Source organism: Nelumbo nucifera, chromosome 6 (genome assembly GCF_055504915.1).
Source record: "Nelumbo nucifera cultivar China Antique chromosome 6, China Antique-T2T, whole genome shotgun sequence".
In the NCBI taxonomy this organism is placed as follows: domain Eukaryota; kingdom Viridiplantae; phylum Streptophyta; class Magnoliopsida; order Proteales; family Nelumbonaceae; genus Nelumbo; species Nelumbo nucifera.
This window is the reverse complement of record NC_142654.1, coordinates 20,641,831-20,662,035: the sequence shown is the minus strand read 5'-3', so window position 1 is coordinate 20,662,035 and position 20,205 is coordinate 20,641,831. Positions and strand designations below refer to the sequence as shown.

At 38.7% G+C, this 20,205-nt stretch overlaps 1 protein-coding gene and 1 pseudogene across 29 annotated transcripts in view; both read right to left on the bottom strand.

Moving 5' to 3' along the window:
* Window positions 1-5,942, bottom strand: part of LOC104608412 (uncharacterized) — a 32,997-nt gene extending 27,055 nt beyond the window's left edge. For all 29 annotated transcript variants that reach the window (XM_088890006.1, XM_088890003.1, XM_088890002.1 and 26 more), the window contains exons 1-2: window positions 5,629-5,942; window positions 4,815-5,562 (exon numbers count right to left, since the gene is read on the bottom strand). In XM_088890006.1, coding sequence (XP_088746132.1) covers window positions 4,815-5,562; window positions 5,629-5,657 — 777 coding nt within the window. In that variant the 5' untranslated portion in view covers window positions 5,658-5,942. The remainder of the gene's footprint in view (window positions 1-4,814; window positions 5,563-5,628) is intronic.
* A 6,921-nt stretch (window positions 5,943-12,863) lies between these two features.
* LOC104608453 (high mobility group B protein 10 pseudogene) lies at window positions 12,864-14,578 on the bottom strand (annotated as a pseudogene).
* Between the last annotated feature and the right edge of the window lie 5,627 nt (window positions 14,579-20,205).

Genomic DNA, 20,205 nt, shown 5'->3' with positions numbered 1-20,205 from the left:
ATTCAATAAAATTTGTTCTATCAAGTTTTACAATAGTAATTTGCCCTCCAGCACTGCCATTACTTCCCGGGAGGACATAGGTAGGTACATACACATCCTTGTGTGAGTCCATTGATCACCACCCCTCTAAAAACACTTTTCTCACCAACACCACAATCTCCCAACACTAGCTGAACACCCAAACACCTTTCCTTGAAGGTTAAACACGGGCTACAACAATAAAACAAAAGAAAAGAAGGTGCTGGTGGCAAAATAGGGGAAGAAAAAAAATCCCAAAAAAAGGTTTAGGGCTCCAAAAAATCTGAGACTGCTTCCTATAATCTCAGAAATTTACCACACTTCAAACGCAAGTGGATTTAACAGCAACCAGCCCACCATGCGAGCATGCAAGCCCTAAACTCTAAATCTGTAATTTTTGCCAATTTTCATCTAAAAAATCTAAGAAAATGTAAAAGAGCTTCAAACCTCCATGAAATGTATATCAAAATTCCTCTAAAAATGAAACGCATCAAGGGGTGTCAAAACCGCAAATGAACGCCACCGAATGTACGGGCTGCTGACATCAACCAACGGCAAGCTGGCGTCAACAAGTTCGTCTGTGAGTCATGACCAGCAGCTGATGCTCTCCTTGATCTTCCGACGCTCTGATACCAAGTTAAAGTAATCGAAGAACCTAGGTGTGTTACTATTCACACCCTGAAGAGGCCTTCTTAACTTTTTTAAGAAAATTACAAATGGGCCCTTGAATAGGCGCCCAAATACAAAAAATCACGAAAGGACATAAGCGCCCTTACACTCTCAACAACTGCTATACTGCAAGTAGTTGGAGCAGCAACTTTATCATCCATTTCATACTATAAGGGTGATAATGACTTGCAATACTGTTGTAGTGAATTTCATGATATTGTGACTAATCTTGCTATGTTGTTACCTGATATAGAACTACATGCAGACAATTTCATATGTATCAAACCTCCAAAAAATGTACAGTTTTTGTTATTTTTTGTTGGGCACGGTTTCCATTCTTTTGGTGGTGGTTGTGTTTTATGAAATTAGTCCCAAATATATAATAATGCTCCTAAAATATCAAAACAAGCATCCTGTAGTTTTCCATAATATCCAGAATAGTCCAATGCTTTCTGTGGTTTTCTTACAGTACTTTTATATAGTCCCCTACATCTATTTCCATATCATTTATCCACTGCTGAGAGGAATCAATGGTTGTATCTACGTAGAAGTTTAGATCCTGGTAGTGATCACTCTTCAAGCCATTTTCAGTTTTTAAGAAATTTGCAGTTTCCCCATAATCAATATCAGTAGCAGTCCAACTCATTTAGCAAAACTCTGAAAAAAAGAGTAATACTAGTCAAGAATTGTTCTCTATATTACTCAATTGTGGTAAGCTAAACGACAAAATTCTAAGCACAGTAGCTTGGGTGGCTAAAGGAGCCAGAGACTGTAGCTTGGTCTTTAGAAGAGCGATGAGAAGATTCAAATGGCTAACTTCCAACATAATAGTGAGAGTCCAGTGGGAGAGGGGATCGGCTAATGGACTGGCATACCTTCAAGCTAAGCAAGGGATGCATAGGGGTCATTGATTTTGGGCTCAATTGTAATCTTGATTTATTTTTGAGGCTGCATCATGCCTCTCTGTGGACTTTTTATCCTGTATCCTTTCATAGTTCTTATTTAGTCTTTAATAAAACACTTCTTATTGCTTATCATAAAAAGAAATCCTAAGCACAGTAGATGAAATTCTTATTGGAAAGAAATTGAGAGAACATCAGCTTTCCCCAATAGGACAAGAACAAGAACAAAGCACTCTTGACCTCTACATGACTCTGAAGTATAAACCAAATTGCTTTATCTAGGATAATCTCTATCAAATTGATTATAACTTCATCACATAGCAGACATGCCAAATGTTCTGAAGAGATGTTATATTTCATGAAATTGTAAGTAATTAGAACTAAATTGTAAGGCCAATTTTAATGGTCCAAACGTGCTTCTAGTCTAAGAAATTTGTAGGTATAAATGAATTCTACCCTACACAAAAAATTCAGGAGAAGAATAAGCTATAAGAATGAATAGGAGTCAAATGATTACAGTTCAGTTCTTGAAGATAATAATGAGAGGACAAAATAGCTGAGTATTAGATACTATAATCACATATTACCTTTCAGTGCCTAAATCCTGTATCAGTAAGTTTCTACAATGGTAGCCACAATACTGAATCTAGTATAAATGTTTGTCATGAATTATCGAACATTAGGCTCAGTTTGGGAAGAGTGCAAATACAAATATGTTCACTGCAAAACCTTGTATTTGTATTATTTGCACTTTTCCCGAACTGAACCTTAAACTGAGACTAAGGCTCAGTTTCGAAGGAGTACAAATACAAATATGTACATGTACAGCACAAATACATACAAAATAAGACAAAATACATATTTGTATTTGTAATCCTTCCAAACTGAGCCTAAGGCTCGTGTGTAGAAGATGGGCCCTACAGCTCGGTTTAGGAATAGTGCAAATAATACAAATATGTACAGTGCAAATACAAGGTTTAGAAATATCATATACAAGGTTTTGCACTGTACATATTTATATTTGTACTCTTCCCAAACTGAGCCTTAGGAAACTGTGGAATGACCAATACAGGTGGAAATGCTTGAAACCTATGATAGCTGGATTTTCATTTTCCTTACGGTAATAGTATCAGCATGACATTGCACGGATCTTGGCTCATAATCTGTGTATTGACCAAAAATCTCATTTGGTATTTCCATATTGATGGTTTGGTTGGTTACATGCTCATGGTTTTGGAATATAAACTCAGAGCATTAAAATATCAAAACCGATATCGCAATTATAAAAATAGCAGTACAAAACAGTGATGACAGAAGTATAAATTTTACTTATGCAACAGCCATTAAGTTAAGTACATTTCAACTTGTGTAAGACCAGTGCAATGCATGGGCTGGTGTTAAAAGATGCCTAAATATGTTTTATAGGGGACTGATTGGATGTTTTGTTGTGAGTAGCCCGTGTTTTATTTTTTAAAACAAAAGACACAAAATTATAAAAGGATTGGAAAGCAAGAGAAGGTAGATGATGTGGACAACTGCACTTGGTGATAACCAACCAGAAAAACTTGTAACCAATCAACGGCATCATAAAAGTGAAAACCAACCAATCAGCAGGTTGGTTTTCATCAAAATTCACGAGAGTTTTAATGATCAAAGTCTTTATGGTATCATGTCTTTCTAGCATCATAGATTTTTCTATGGTATAGGTTAGTGTTTGCATTTGGAGTTCATTATAAGTTCACAACTATTATTTTGTTACAGAACAATTTCTAGTACTTACCGTAAGTTATAACATAATTATTATATTCCACTAGATATAGTGTTTGATTGCTTGTTTACTTGATAATTTCGTATTATTCTTCAATATGGCATGTGTCTATATGCCCATAACTAATTTACTTGAGTCTTCATGTCAATAATGTAATGTCAAATAAATCCTAGGAGCACATGCAATTAACCATTGTACCTCGGCCCATGAAAATACCTAGCAATATCTAATCAAATCACATCATGATTTCTTGCTTGTATTTTATTGTTTAGTCATTTTTTGTGTTCAATTAAACTAGAAGATTTCAGTACGAAAAACGATGTGAAATTATTTATATATCTATAAAAGAGTATCAAAGAGAACCATTATTTCTATGTTGATAAAAGAATATGAAAGAACTACTACGCAGTATCAAACTCATGCCATCATCTTATAATTTTTTCTATCTTCAAATTAACCAATAATCTTGTTAAAAAATGGGAAGCTTCATTGAAGACCAAAGTCTAGAAAGAAAATATGTGATCAATTAAGATTTAAGATTTTAAAGCTGATGGAGCAAAGAATGAATGAAGTGATCAAGCATATTTGGAACCCCCTAACACCAGAGGAGCGCTCTACAAGAACCTTCCTATTTCACAACATTGTTGACAAACATCATGCTCTCATCCATAAGATCTCACATCCCGAGTGCTAGACAATCTACAAGAGTTTGGAAATACGGCTCAGTGAAATGGAGGAATATCCACATGAAATTCCCTCCCCTAATGGATTGGTTTCTAAATCAATGAAAATAAGTAGATGGTCGTTACTCGGTTGTAAGCGATTGTTGTACATTTGATGTCTACATTTCATGATCTGACCACAAATTGCACATGTGATATCGATTTGGTTACCATATATAACAACCAAAAAGAATCTAGAATAAGTGGCATTTCCTATATCTGTTTAGCTGTTAGAATTCAACAGTCCATGTACGATTAACGTTTGGAAAACAAACACGATAAAAAACTAACCATACGATCCAAACCCAACTGCTCCAAAACAGTATGACTGTCAATCATATCTTCTCACACAAGAACCATCGCTGCTGAACCCGTACAGACAGCTGGAGCAGCACAGATCACTTCAGAATCCTAAAAATCTCCAATAACATGGAACCCCATCTCTTATTTTAACTTTTCCCTTTATACCGAAGCTCCTCGTAGGAGCAGCGAAATTCACATAAGCATGTACAAGAATTACGCGTGGCTTTTATCCTCAAACTCATAAAAAAAGGTCCTAATGCTTTGCAGTCATAAATCTTGAGCAGAAAGAGTATAGAAACAATATTGAAGATAAAATTAAAAGATAACAAACAATGAAGATCTAACTAAACACAGAAATACTGTAGCAATCAAGCAACCAACAATCGAGAATAGAAGAAAAAAATAAACATAGTTTTAGAGAAAATCGCGTACCTTCTTCCCTTTATTCGATGGATCGAAGACTGCAGTCTCACTCTTCTTCGTTTTCTTTTTCTTCTTTCTCTTGTTCTTCAATTTCAGTTTCCTTGCAACAGCTACGGCTTCCTCTCTCGACATCTTCTGCTTCCTTTTACGTTTCACAACACCATCCGATGCTTTCGCAGCTTTTGTAGAATCCAAATCCTCTTCAGACACCTGCTCCGCTTCTTCATTACAATCAACCTCCGCCTTCTCGATCTGCTCCGCAGCCTTAAAGATCTCCACAATAGATCTCTTCTTCAGCGTTCTCGTCTTCGACTTCACTGCCGCCGCCGCTTCAGCCGTCGTTCTCGTCTGCTTCCCTTCTTCGGAAGACACCTGAGCGAGACAATTATCGATATGCGCGTTCACCGCATTCACCGTTGACGCAGTAAAACTCCGACAGACCGGACAGATCATTGCCAATTTCTCCTCCTCCGTTCCCGAACCCGCTTTTCCAGCCCCCAAATCCGCCTTTTCCGACACCAAACCGCTTCCGTCGCCGGAGACCGGTTTCTCCGTTTCTTCTAGAACCTTCTCCTTCCTCTCATCAACTTGCTTAGATCTCACCAACTCGAGCTCGTCCTCCCACCACCGGTATTTCGGACACATTAACGGAGGAAGCAATTTCTCCATCTCTTCTTTCGTCTTCTTCTCCTTCCCATCTCCACCGAACGGCCAACATATCTTCACGTCAACGCTTCTCATCTTCAAAGTATACTCTCTGAAACACCAAATCACAAGCTTCAGCCCCATACGAGAACTCCTAACAAAAACCATCGACACTTACCGGATCGAAAAGCCTCCAAACGTAGCCATGCTCCAGTTTCTCCTACACACACAAAAAAAAAGAAGAAAATATAATAAAATTTCAACGAAGAACAAAGGATCGAGATTGGTTGTTGGTGGCGATAGAGATTCCGGCGGCGGTGACCGACAACTTTGACGTCGGATTCAGAAGCAAGAATTTGATGCGAAAGAGGCAGAGAGCTCGCTTTTTGGTAGCTTTTCCATATTTTTCCCGCTCGCTCTCTGCTGGCTTGGGTTGGGTTCGGTGTTCCTCGCCACTCAGTTCTCCGTCCCCTATTTATGACAGAAAGCGACGTATAATAGATCAGAGAGAGAGAGAGAGAGAGAGAAGCTATATATATTTCTTAAGTAAAATAAAATAACTTCCGAAAAATAATAAATATGATAATGTATGTGAGGATACTATGGCATACATGCATGCATGAGCATACATGATGGCCATGAGCACATGAACATGCAACGCCAGACGCTTCCGTGGGAGGGAGACATGGGACCGACCCTCCGGAACACCTGTCACTTGATAGTGACATGATTATAAGGAACTAAATGAGAAGAAAAAGGCAAAACCCAGATAAATAACTTAATTAATTAATTAATGTAATTAAAAATTAAACAATTTGAAGGGCGTGAGAGTTAATCTCCTTTCTCGCCATTTTGTCCTGGTTCAGACAGGCTGGTTTGTAGGAGGAATTAATTCTGGGTGAGGATTAATTGATTGATTTCTGTGGGTATAATCAGAGGAAATGTTGTTGGGAAACGATTCAGGAATGTTAGATTAATGGGGAAATGCGGTTTTCCTGAATAAGAAAGGAGGTGAGAAGAGGAAGAAGCTGGCTTCGTTTCTGAGTTCGCATGAAACAAAGCTGCAGAAAACGAGGCTGCTGTCTCCTGATTTGGCCACCCTTCTTGTCCTTGTTGGGTTGGATGTAGTGACGGTGATTTGGTTTTGCTTGGAGTGGTTACGAGACAAAGCTCAGAAACGAAGAAAGAGAGATGGAGATTGTTGTGAAGATGAGTGACGGAAGAGAGTCTGGTGATCAGTGGTGATTTCTTTTCCTGCTTCGGCTTACCGCTTGTCTGACAGACCGTGGACTGAGTAAGAAGTCAATGTTCTTTGGGTGCTTAATGACTTATTAATAAAGCCGCTTTAGCTGAGAGCCTGCTGAAGTATAAGTAGAAGTAGCTAGCTCTTTGAGTGTATCTCTCTCGATCTCTCTCCCATTACATCATTACAGGTTAAAAGCTTAACTTTCATGATTTGAAGCTTTTTGGCTTTGGACGCAGAACATTACAAAACAGCAGAGCTGGGGGAAATTGGAGTTGGCAACTGTACGCAGCAGGCGTAGCCCAGCGAAGAGTAGACTCTTCCTTGCGACGGAACGAGAACGCCGCTATCACCGCTGATGCCAACTTCAGGTCTTCAGCAGGGTGCTTTGATGCTTTCTCTACGAATTCATCTAAAACCATCTTTTATTAATAACGGTAGTACGGGGCTGGCCGCTGGGTCTGCTCTGAAAGTAATAAACTAACGGCCGTTATATCTGTTAAAACGATAAAAGAAGCCAACGTTAGATACAGTTGTGAGCAACGTAACTGTTACACCGTCCGTCGTAATTATGTCGGCACAGTATAAAATGTACACATCCAATGTGAGGCCTTTCTCTACATTTACTACAAAAGTACCCGTACTATATACCCTGTTTTTGGGGGTTCTCCAATGGTTCAAGGACACATTTATCAGGACAGCATGACCAATTGTATCAGCAATTTTTGAAGGAGCCTTTTTAGTCGATTGCCAATGAACAAAATACTTGATTAAAAAAAGCACTACAAAATTGGGTTTATAAATTTATGCAGGGGAGAGCATGGGTTCATTCAGTTCGGTTACAAGGCATCTCAAGTTTTTGGAACCGGAACATAGGTCGGCTTTGGCTTTGGTAGTTTCAAAGTCGAACTTATTCTTTCCTTTACTCAAAAATGGAATATGTTTTTTAAAAATTTAATTTTTTTTAAATAATAATAATATAATTCAAAATTTTATTAATTTATACTATATATTTAGATTACTTATTGTACACATTATTCAAATATTATTATTTAGATTAAATCACTTAAGTGAATCAATAGTCAAGTGAGACCATGGACTTATGTTTGGGTTCAAATCTTCACATCCTCAAACTATTTTGGGATTTGTTTTAAACCAAGTTAAATTTCAAGGTCAATTCCACCAAGACCAACCAAGGTTAGCTCTCTATGTCAATTCAAGTAGGATAAACCCCTAGACCCTAAAATTATTCTAGGTTGGGGTTGCTCCCAAGAATTTAGAATCAAGCGGCCTACCCGGTAACAAATTGGATAGGATTATTTGAGGCTAGTTGGAGATCAATTTCATTCGGTTTTGAGTAGAACCTATTCATTTGCTCACCCCTAGGGTTATATTAGACCAAAATGGTATTTATTCATACCACTGTTTTAAAAATCAACTTGAAGGCGGAATCATTTTTCCCAATGGATTGCATGTCATTGGTTCAACCATTCGGATGAAACAACTGAGTGCAAAGTTATGGCCTACAAAGTTTTCTACAAAATTGTATTTTATAACCCATAACTCATCAATCAAGTCAAGTGACTCAGCAATTAAACTACTTGGCTTGAACATGTTTTGACCAAGTCAATAGTTTTTAAACATTTTGTGGGTTTTAAGTTAATCCAAACCAAAATCAGAACCGGGTCACAGGTTGAACAATTCAACCAGCTGTGTTAAGGATGACTTGAAAATATTGGTTCAAACAATAGACTATTACTTGGTGCAATGGTTAAATCTTGAGTTGATAAGCATGAAAACATGGAATGGTGTGTGAGTAGTCACAAGGATAGGAATGGTAATGAAGCGGGTTTAGGGTGGGGCATCCCCGCCTTGTAGTCAAAATGCTTTGCCCCATCCTCGGTGGTGGGGTGGGTTTAGGGTGGGGCATCCCCATTCCTCGTCAAGGACAAGGAATTCCTAAATTTTCTCCGCCCCGAGGCAATCACCTAAAAATAATTTAATTTGTGGATATTTTACAAATAGGATTATGGGAATTTGAGGATATTTTAAGAACTGAATTATGAAAATCTGAGAATACTTTAGAAATGGAATTATAAGATTCTAGGATTTTAATAATTTAGTGAAAACTTAGAGATATTTAAAAAAAAAATCAATATTAAATATAATGATGTTTTACTAATTTACCATTAGGTTCGGGGCGGGTTCGGGGAATTCTATGCAAACTACTCCATCCTCGTTTTAAGACAAAAATATTTTTTCCTTCCCTGTTTAAGATCAGAAAAAAACCCACCCCATTTAGGGTGGGACGGGGCTTTACAGAAAAACTTTTTATCCCTAAATCTAGCCCTCCTACAACCCTCGTACCTTTGTCTTTGTTCAGACAACTTCTTTTAGTATTTACTTACAAACTTAAATTAAGCATAGCATTTATATATTCGGACAAAGAGCAATCACTTGAACTAAGCATGTTTGTGATCTCATGTTGGTGGAGAATGTTGAACTAGCATGGCAGCAGCGTATTCTCAATGGAGGTGTGAGGTGAATCACATTTACGGAGATAGTAATGGAACTGCACATGGCCTAGCACTCTAGCCCAAGTTGCTTAAAAAGTAAATTTCAAACTGATGTAACCGTTTCTGGTCACGTACCATTTTTTGTGATGTATAATTTTTTTTTGGCTAAGTACCTCGTTATTTGACCCGGTGGTGATGTGCCTTGGTGATGAGCTACTTGGTGGTGAACTCCCTGGTGGAGAACTGCCTGGTGGCGAGTTCCCTAGTGGCGAACTGCCTGGTGGCAAGCTCCCTGGTGGCGAGCTGCCTGGTGGCGAGCTGCCTAGTGGCGAAATGCCTGGTGGCGAGCTCCCTGGTGGCGAACTGCCTGGTGGCGAACTCCCTGGTGGAGAACTGCCTGGTGGCGAGCTCCCTGGTGGCGAACTACTTGGTGGTGAGCTCCCTAGTGGCGAATTGCCTGGTGGCGAGCTCCCTGGTGGACTCATCATTTGACCTGCTCCTAGGCGGTCTGCAACTCAGAGGATGGTGGAGCTCCTTGGTTCAACGCAACCCGACTACCCTCTGCATGAGGTGATTTCCTCTCCTTTGTAGGCGGCGGGAGCTGAGGGACCTGCGAGAACTGAATCAGAGGACCCGGGGGTATTTTCCCGGCGGGGACTCTCCGATGCCTAAGTTAGCATTCTGATTACAGAGAGCTTGGAGTGAAATGAGAGCTTGGAGAGAAATGAGAGAGCTAGAGGGTAGGGGTTACCATCCCTTTTCCCCTCCTCCCCCCCTTTGGAGGGTGAGGTCTTTATATATCGGAGTCCTTGCGGGTTAGGTGGGTGAAAAGCCTCCAAACGGTAAGACTCGTCACATCCCGTCAGAACCGGGGTATGGTGGTGAACTCCTCGAGGTCGTCAGGCTGGCGCTTGTGTCAGGCGGCCAGGTTGGCACCTGGGCCAGGTTGTCAGGGCGGCGCCTGCATCAGTCGGCGGGTCGGTGTCTAGGCCAGGTTGTCAGGTCGGCGCCTGTGTTAGTCGGCGGGTCGGTGTCTAGGCCAGGTTGTCAAGCAAGAGATCTTCCTGCGATACGCCAAACTACTCCTGTACCGAGCTACCCTACAAGGGGCGAGCTGCCCGAGGGAGCTATGCCGAGCTGCTTGTGGCGAGCTCTGCCGAGCTTCCTAGCTCCTTGGTGGCGAGCTCCTTGGAGAGAAGCCTAGCTCCTTGGCGAGCTCTTTGGTGAGCTACCGAGCTCCTTGGTGAGCTACCGAGCTCGCGGGGTACGCCGCTATGGTTCATCGATGGGCGTCTTATGGGCGGCTAGGTCGGCCAGGTCAGATCATGTGCCAAGTCGCGCAGGCCGCACGCAGGCTGCCCATAGCCTACGTGCAGATCGCGCCAAGCCGGCCAGACCGGTGCCCGGGTGGGATACCAACTTGGTAAGTTGTTGCCTGAGTGTTTGCCTAGTTGTCACGAGGTACCACATGTCGCAATTTCACTGGAGGGCCAAATCTGCCCTCATCACAAACTATTGTACCGACCGGCTCTACACATCACCTAACTTTCCTTCGTCCATCATATCATATTATTATTCTGTTAGCCAATCTGTGTAGCTCGTTTTATGTTGAACGGAATTAGCCCAAGGGTTTTCTAAAAGAAGGTAAAATGATGTGTATGCGTAACACCGGCGTGTTCAGGTTATTTAGCCATTTTACATGCATGCATCTCCAGTAGATTCCAATTCCATGGTTTAGCCATTTTAATAAACAAGCATCTAATTTATGCCTTGTACCTGTGCACATCTCTTAGAATGCTAGTGAGACAAACAGGTGGCATAATATGATTGGAGATCGTCCGGCAGATAGAAACTCTCTTTAGTTGACGTTGTAGGAGAGACAGAGAGGGCTGGTTGGAACATGGAAGTACATAAGGGAGGATTTGTGTTCGGGCTTTAGAAAAGCAAAGGTAGCAGGAATCCTGGTGAAAAGTTTCGCACGGTTCCTTTTTTCGGGGTTTTTTATAGTACGGCATGATCCGGAATCCGGAGCTGATGATGTTGGCAATGGAGTTCAGAATTCAGAGAGTTCAGAATATCAATCAAATTTTATCCAAACAAACAACACCCCATTAGTGCTATTCCCTAGGCATTCAGACATCATTTCGAGCAAAGCTCAGAGAGAGAATTTGGCTTGGCTTAACCAAGTTGCAGTGGAGAATCTCATGACAAACAAATTTAGGAGAGAGTCATCACTCATCACTATGAAAGGTGGTGACAACATTCTTTTTTATATTGTTTGGGTAAAAAATTTTGTTAAGCATGCATTCTCTCATTTTCTTATCGTTATCTCTCTGACAATATATAAAAATAGTTTACTAGTTTATAGCTAATCCACTCTGCCGTAAAGAAATTGTTTAAGCCTGTCCAATCGTACAGCGGCCAATGAAAATAGAATCAAGAAAACAAGTTTTGATAGAACAAAAGGAAGCTGTCCTTATCAGTCCCATACTGGCTAGTCTAACCCCCACCAGCTAAATGTTGCCCACTCACGCTTAAATAATAATATGGTAAATTATAAATACCCCCTTGACCCTGCACTATTTTTTGTGACAAATATCCCATGAACTTTGGCTGTTAGATAAAGATCCCTCCATTAACCTTTAATTAGTTAATTTTGAAAAATATTCTCACTTAATTCTCTAAAGTTTTCTAAATTCCTAAATTACCATTTTCTAATTTATTATTTTATTCTTTTTTATATAGACCGGATCTGCTCCTCACACCTGGTGCCTCACACGCACATCCTATCACGCATTGGGAACATCTCCCATACTTATTGACTATTATTTACGGAAGATGTTTCCAATGCATGGTGGATTTGCCTGTGAAGCGCCCATTTGTGAGGAGCAGATCCCACCACTCTTTGCAAGGTGTTTGTTTCTGCAATCAATATGGGTCCGCTGTTGAGAAATTGCAGCTTCTGGTGTTAAAGGATTGGGTCCCATTGAAAAGATTGTTCCCTGCATCAAACATTGTGATCTCAACAAACTGATCTCGTAAGGGAGGCAACTGGATAATTGGTTGTTTAAAAGAAGCACCTCCACCAACTGTGCCTTTTAAACAGGCAAAGCTACTAAATGAAAACCGAGTTGGCTGGAGGAGGTGAGTTAGATGGCAATTTATCCAGGAGCCTAAGGCCCCGTTCACTTTTTTGTAAGTTATTTATCCAAGTAAATGCAGTTACTTGGGTAGGTTTTTCTTGAAAAACACTTACCCGAGTAAGTGCATACCCATGTTCTTTTATTTGTCATGTAAATAAGGCAATGGCCATTTTAGCCATAAAAATCCATTATTAAAAAAGGTATTTTTGTCCCATTCAAGTGTTGGCAACATTTCCCTTAAGTGGGAAAGTTATTTACCCACCTAGGAGAGGGGTACCACTTATTTGGGTAAGTGATACCCACTTTCCCTAATCTCCACATAAATCTGAAAAAATAAGATAGGTTTCTTGGTAAAATCCTATTGACCAACTTTCTCCCCTCTCAAAATCCAAAAAATGAACGCCCCCTAAAACGAAAATCCCTTGCAATTGCAGATCAACAAATTCAGTTTTTGTGTGTATGTGCGTTTAGAGAGAGACCTACAAATATTTTCCAAGTAGGGAAAGGAAGGGAAAGATAGGAAAACCTTTACAAACCTTGTATTAGGTTTCCCTACCTTCCCCTTGAAACCAAACATAAGCTAAATGTTGTTTGATAGTGGTGTAATCATTTCCGGAGCAGGAGGTTGCCTCCTGATTCCCTCTCATTCCAACGCCTTGACCAATGGGTTCATGCCATTGGCACAATCTTCACGGGAAGATGTCAGAAAACAGAGGAATGAAGAAAAATCAATAACCTCAAGAAAAGGACCGACCTTAGATATATTGAGGCTTTCAAGCATTTGATAATTTTCTATACTCCAAAATTTCGCTCTAATGTCTCTCTTTATCATGCAATCCTTTCTCTTGATAAACTTGTTTTTCAGCCTCAGTCAGTTTTCTAGCTCCATAGGTGTCCAATCTTCTTGTTGATGGCTTTTTCTTGCCCATGGTGCAAAGGCTTCAGCCGATCGGGCATAAAGCTCAGCAAAAAAAGAAATTGTAATCACTCCTATTTGGTTTAGGATGAGAGGGGTCCTTCAATGCTAGCCTGGATCTTTTCTAGTGCCGACAAGGAATTATAGTTGAAGTATTAGTACACCAGGACATCGCAATTGAAGTATTAGAACTCAAAAACATCTATAACTCAGGAGGAACATGATACAGGACACCTTTCAGCTTATTGGGACCAAAACTCATAGTCACTAAATATCCATTGTCAAATTTTCCATCAATTTATCCCAGTAACCCGACAACCAGCACTCAATTTTGAAGTTTTTGCTAACCAATCCGTGGTGGTTTGTTTCTCACAAGTAGATGGTGTGGCTCCTGTGCAACAGACAAGGCTTTTAGCTACAAAATTAGATGCCTGGACTGAAGGGATGTTTTTACGAAAGAAATACAACTGTTCATAATGGTGAAGCAATGATATGTAGTACTTGTACAATACAAAGGATGCGTTGGTAATGGTGCTTGGGAAATTGAAAACGGAAATGACACATCTCCATTTGTGATCTCTTATAACCTCCTCAAGACCACCCTGTGATGTAGCCTCCACAAAAAGTCGATGTAGATCTAGAGACTTCCCACCCATGGTGGGTACCATAAACTTAGTTTCCAACGACCCGTGAAGATTCGTAAGTGTTTCCATGAACGTCTTTGCATTTTGAATAACTTCCTCATATTCCGCAACTAGCGAAGGATAGAGCTTAGAAGGGTTTGATTCTTCATATGTGTTGTTCGATGGTGTTTGTGGAGCCACTGTTGTTTTTGTAGTGGTAACCATTGAAATCAATACTAGCAAGTGCTCTGACGTTGTTGTCGTCCGGTGGGTGGTCACAGTATAAGTCCGTGTAATTGCATATTCTGAGGCCTACCAGAACTGTTGATGGTAGAAGTCGGAGTTGGGCGATCTTCTCTACCCTGCTCGCTGGTTTCTTTTATGATGCCGAGAAGGAAGTGAACGAACAAACACCCAAACACCCCCATTTGCTGGTAATGGAGGTCGGACGTAGGTGGCGGTGGGGATGTTTGTTCCGATTGTTACAATTCTCGTCACGGTGGGAGTGGAGGAGGAGGAGGTGGCGGTGACGGTGTTTGTGTTACTTAATGCGGGGAATGAACAATTATAATTAAAGTTTTTTTGTCAGTGATGCTGTGAGAGAGAACGGTAACGAAAAGAAAATAGAAAAAATTTAATGGGGTATTTTGATAATTTAATGCCTTTCGGTCGGGGTATTTGTCGCAATGTAAAAGTTTAAGGAGTGTTTGTCGCAAAAGAAAGTGCAGGGTCTTTGTCAGTTACCGTATAGTATAAGGGGGGTTTTGTAATTTATCCTAAATAATATGTTCAGTTGGCCAAACTCCCCTGTGGGGCGGTTGCAGCCTTCTCAAGAAATCATATGTGCATGGATTTTTCATTCTACAGCGCGCTCTCTCTCTCTCTACTTCTGATCATCGTCAGATTGGAATCTCTTGGGTGCTATATTTCTAAATTCATCCTATGGGAGCTTTTATATTTCATGGGTGGAGTTCGAAAACACTAGGGGCTCTTGCACTTTAGGTTTCTGGTATCTGAAGTCCAATTATTTTGAGCTTGTAGGTTTAATTGGAATCTTGTTTGGACAAGGCTAAAGCTTGGCATTCACATTTGTAGTTTGAAAAGTCCCTTCATACCTTTTGGGGGAGGCATTTTTTTCTTGGATTTTGAGAGGGGGGAAAGTTGGTCAATGGAATTTTGATTTTTATTGACCAAGAATCCTATGGTTCTTTTTTTCAGATTTATGTAGGGACTAGGTAAGTGATACTCATCTTCTAGGTGGGTAAATAATTTTTCCACCTTGAAGGGAAATTGCCAACGCTTGAATAGGATAAAAATACTCCTTTGTAATAATGGATTTTTATGGCTAAAATGATCATTGTTTTATTTGTATGGAAAATAAAAGAACATGAATAAATGCACTTACCCAGGTAAATCTTTTCTGAAAGACATTTACCTGGAGAAGTGCATTTACCCGGATAAATAACTTACCAAAAGGCAAACGGGGCCTTGAAGATAAGAAAGGAGATATCAAAGTCGTTTTCATGGAGATGTTTCTGTTTGCAATGCTTCTATCTTATTTCTATGGAGGCAACCAGGTAACACTATATATATAGAATTGAATTTGGGATTAAAATTAACTTGAAAAGCACCATTTTAACATCTTTTGTGACAAGTGGTGTAATGTTTTCCTTTTCCTATTAGTAACTGTTTATCTACAATAAAAAAAAAGTTAAATATATATTAGTTTTATTCTTTGTTGAAGCCTGCATTTTCTGTTTAGATCAGAACAAGGGGGGCATGAAATGACTGTATTCTGTAATCAAATGCAACAATACTCTGCATTAATTTTGGTGGTCATTCTTAGGGTTTGAATATTAAAAGTTGTGAGAAACGGTCCATCCTGTCCTTGAATGAATCCCCAGGAGGATATCCCATGTCTTCCTTATTAGAAATCAATCTTGATTTTGAATGGTTCATCATCAATTATAGCCTATATGTTCTCTATTATATCCAATTATTCACTTTCTCCATGTTTTTATTCTTTTCTTTTTCATGTTCATTGAGTAACACCAATGCATTTTTTCTCCACTGACTTGTGACAAATAGATCTTGTCCTTGAAATTATGATGGGAAATAAGACGTTTGGTATGCATCATTAGTGCTTTTTTGTCTCTGTCAATATGGGAAAGTGGGTTAGTTTTTAGCTTAACGCTGTGTTTGGTTTGAAGGAAAAAGTATGGAAACGAAGGGAAAGGTAGGGAAAATTGTAAAGGTTTTTCTACCTTTTCTTTTCTTTTCCTATCCTTTCCTTCAAACCAAACATAGCCTAAAGGAATCCCAAACACTATTTTCAAAACCGGACCAGACCGGAAAAACCGGGAATCGGTCACTTTCATTTTTCTTCAAAACCGTTTTTTCCCCCAAAACCGTTGATTTTGATCAGCAAACCGCTGAACCGGCTGGTTAACCGTTTGAACGGTTTTGATCATTTTCTAATTTTTTTAATTTTTTTATTTTTTTGTCAGAACAGGCCGACCATTCGGGTCGAACAATCAGACTGTTCGAATCGGTAACTGGACCCCTGACCGATTCGGTCACCGGTTCGTTTTTAAAAACCATGATCCCAAATCCCACCCACTCAAAGAATTTGGGCCCCAAATACCATGACACTATCTAGACAAGGTCTTTTTTTGAGCAACTTTTAAATTAAAATTAAAACATTGAAAAAGGTAGTGTTATTATTGATCAATCAAAGTTAGTACAGGGCTACAATGGAGGGCTATTGTCCTTCTTAAATATAATCTCTTTGTATTTGCTTGCATGAGATCGAGTTTCTTCTGAGCTCAGAACTCTTCATTAACACCGTGTATATAACTTCAAATGGAGTGAGTACAAATTAAGGTGTGAAATGAAAAGAAAGACCATTGCTCAATGTGAAGTTTATTTCCACAATATTAAGTAGTTAGGTAATGCAACTATCCACATCCTGATCCTCAAATTGATTATTATCTTTGCCCTGTAGGAATAAGGGCATTTCATTCCAAGACTGGTTAAAGAATAATCTGTGAATCAATTGCAAAAGAAAAAGAATTAATCTTCATATAATCAAGTTTTGGTAATATATATTATGAAAGCAAAATCACCCTTAGTGATATAACCTATAAGCAATTTAATTAAGCCATAGCTTTCATGAGCACAATTACATACACCAGCATGATCAAAATTTATGAGATAATTATGCTTTCCTTTGATAAGATAATAGAGGGAAAGTCTAAACCTATTTTCACCCCATAATTATATGGAAAGAAAATATTGACAGTGCAGTAAGAAGATGACAACAAGTTACATTCAAAGCCTGTCTTTGCAAGAAAGAAACCAAAACATAAAATAAGATATTAATGCCAGTCTATATAAGTTAAAGTAACTTCTTTTGGCCCTGAATTACTGCAGGGTCCCACTCCAGACCCTTAAATTTATTAATAAATCAATTCCTGACAACCCCTACACACAATGAATTGAATCCAGACAGAAACCAGAGTAACATTACACTAGGAGTGGGGCCATAGGGCCTTATCAGTTATCCCTGAATGCAACACAACAAGAAAAGGGGAGATGATGAAATTCATTAATTAGTCCGGAAAACCACTTTTAATTATCAACCGGAAGGAATTCAGAAGTTCTTTTTTTATTTAATAACAAAAAGGATTTCTAAATTCTAATAATAATGCTGCTCTTGTGATATTTTCTATTTCACTACTGAAACGGACATGCTAAGCCTAACTCAACAATAAGTAGAATATTTAAACCATACATAAAAAACAAATGAAATTTATAAAAATGCCTAAATACAGTAAAAACCATAACTAGCAATCTAGCTAGTTAAATCACAACTTATAATGAAAATTAGTTTTTATTTTTTTCCTAACAAGACCATAAGACCATAAGATGGATAGCTGAGCCTAAACTATTAATTGTTACTATTAGGCTGTGTTTGGTTTGAAAGAAAGGTAGTTAAAGGGAGGGAGAATACTCATAATTGTTGAGCTTTCCCATAAGTAGTAGCTCATCTAATAAGCTTCCTTGACAGAATCACACAAGCTTGATGATATAGAACAGTCACTACAATAATAATCGTTGGCTAAACGTTGTGGAAACTTTTTGCGACATTTACCAAATAGATTAATTAGATATCCATATCCAATAATGTCTAATTAAGACGGCTTGAAGAAAAGATTAATTGTATTTGAAATACTTATACGCAAATAAATCTTTTTGGTAGGAACACAGTCTCCAAATTAAGAACGTAATTAACAGCTTCATTAAAATATAGTGTGATCTTATATATTAATTGTTCAACAGCCATAAATTTTATGGCTTGAGAGACTGACTAGTTACTTAATTAGCTAGGACGAGCACCAATTATTTTTACAGTTGATCTAGTAATCTACATGTTCTTCACCCATTGAGTATGTTGGAACCATTTAGATTTCATTAATTAAACAAAATGAATTATCACCCTAAACTGGTATTCTACTTCTATATAGAACATGTAAGTTTTACTTTTAAGATCAAAAGAGATACCCTTCTCTTTAATTGAACTGTTCCAAAGATAGATGGCCACAATTCAAATTTGTTTATTGAATTCATTTGCAGTTTTGCACCTTTTTTTTATGGAGACCTCTAATTTTATTCTAAGTGGAAAGGTGGACCATCTTAAATTTTAGAGTAAAAGACTTAAACCTCCCCTAAATTTGAAGATAAATACTAATACCTCATTTCTAATATCAGAATAAGATTCCATTAAAAATTTAACAGAAACAATATAAAAAGACTCTTTTATCCTTCACTATTCTTTAAATTTAAAAAAACACCCAAGTTAGCCAATAAAGAATTACCACTGTTTTCTTTCCTGTAAGGATAAAATTATATATTAAATCCAAAGGAAATTACATCAAGAGGGACTAAAACCCATTCAAGACAAAACCTGAGCTGCATAAAAATGGTGAAACGCTAAACTGAGCAATAAGAGATTTAGAATCAACAAAAAGGACAATTCGATCACTAATATGAATAGTTCAGCGTGTTCTGTATGAAACCACTGACAACAATCTGATTTTTTAATTTCTAGTCATTAGAATGCGTTTGTCCATAAATTTCAACACAATTAGAAGAGTTTTATATATACACTGTGTATGCCACAGCTACTTCTACATGGATCAGCAATAGGAACAGGAAGAACCCCAACCTCCAAAAACTTTTCCAAAAAAAAGATAAAAAAAAAATAAAAAACCTCCACAAACTTCATCTAACAACCAACGATCGCCCATGCAATTATAGCTAGCTACTTCCCCCTTCAATGAACCATCATAGTAATTAAATTGTTAGATCGGTATGATGTACAAACCCATCTCTTAACCTTTTGTAGAATAATTCAAATTCTCAATCCTGGTGCGTTCAACCCATTCATGATTCAACCACAAACTTATTTATTTGGGTAATGATTCAACCACTGACATAAAAACCCTCTGGATTGCCCACAAAATGAAGCACTTAGATTAAGAAATCAGTGCAAACAACCTCCAAAATAGTGTTGTGCAGCCATCTGTTCTCTCAACAAGCTAGATTCAACCATGTCTGACCAATAGCCAAGGCTAGCTCAACCCAGATGAGTAAAGTGGCAATACCGTGTGGTGGTGTTGCTGGTGAGAGGTAGTCGTTTGTGGATTGCATAAGTTAGTGGTTGGGTGGTACAGGGAGTGCAAACCTCTATGATGTTTTTGGGTATGTGACAGATTGACACGCTCAGAAGAGAGCAAAGGACAATAATGGACAGAATTCGGTTTTAGGAAAAAATTATTCCCACATAATGTCATATGCAAACAGATTTGGACGGAATGTTAAGATAGGGGAGGCTTTTGTCTTATGACATCACAAACACAGGAGGTCTTAGTCCAATTTGAAAAAGGAGAGGATGTTTTAGTATTTAGTATAAAAACGAAGGGAGGAGGACTTAACCCACTTTGCCCCAGATAGTAGTCCGGATCTGCTACTACTCAAACTGACCTCACAGCATGTCGTGGCTGCACAATGGGAACATTTCCCAAACTTATAATTATTATTCATAAAGAGATATTCCCAATATAGTGGGATATGGTTGTGAAGTCGGTGTAAGGAATACTCTGTAAGAAGCTAATCCCAATTCATCCAACATAGAAGCGTGCATCTTTTCTCTCTCACCCCAAACCCAAAGAACTAAACAGAAACAGAAAGCAACACCCATTACAAAGCCAATAAAAAACTTTACTAACCGATTCTCAGCTTTGAATTTCTCA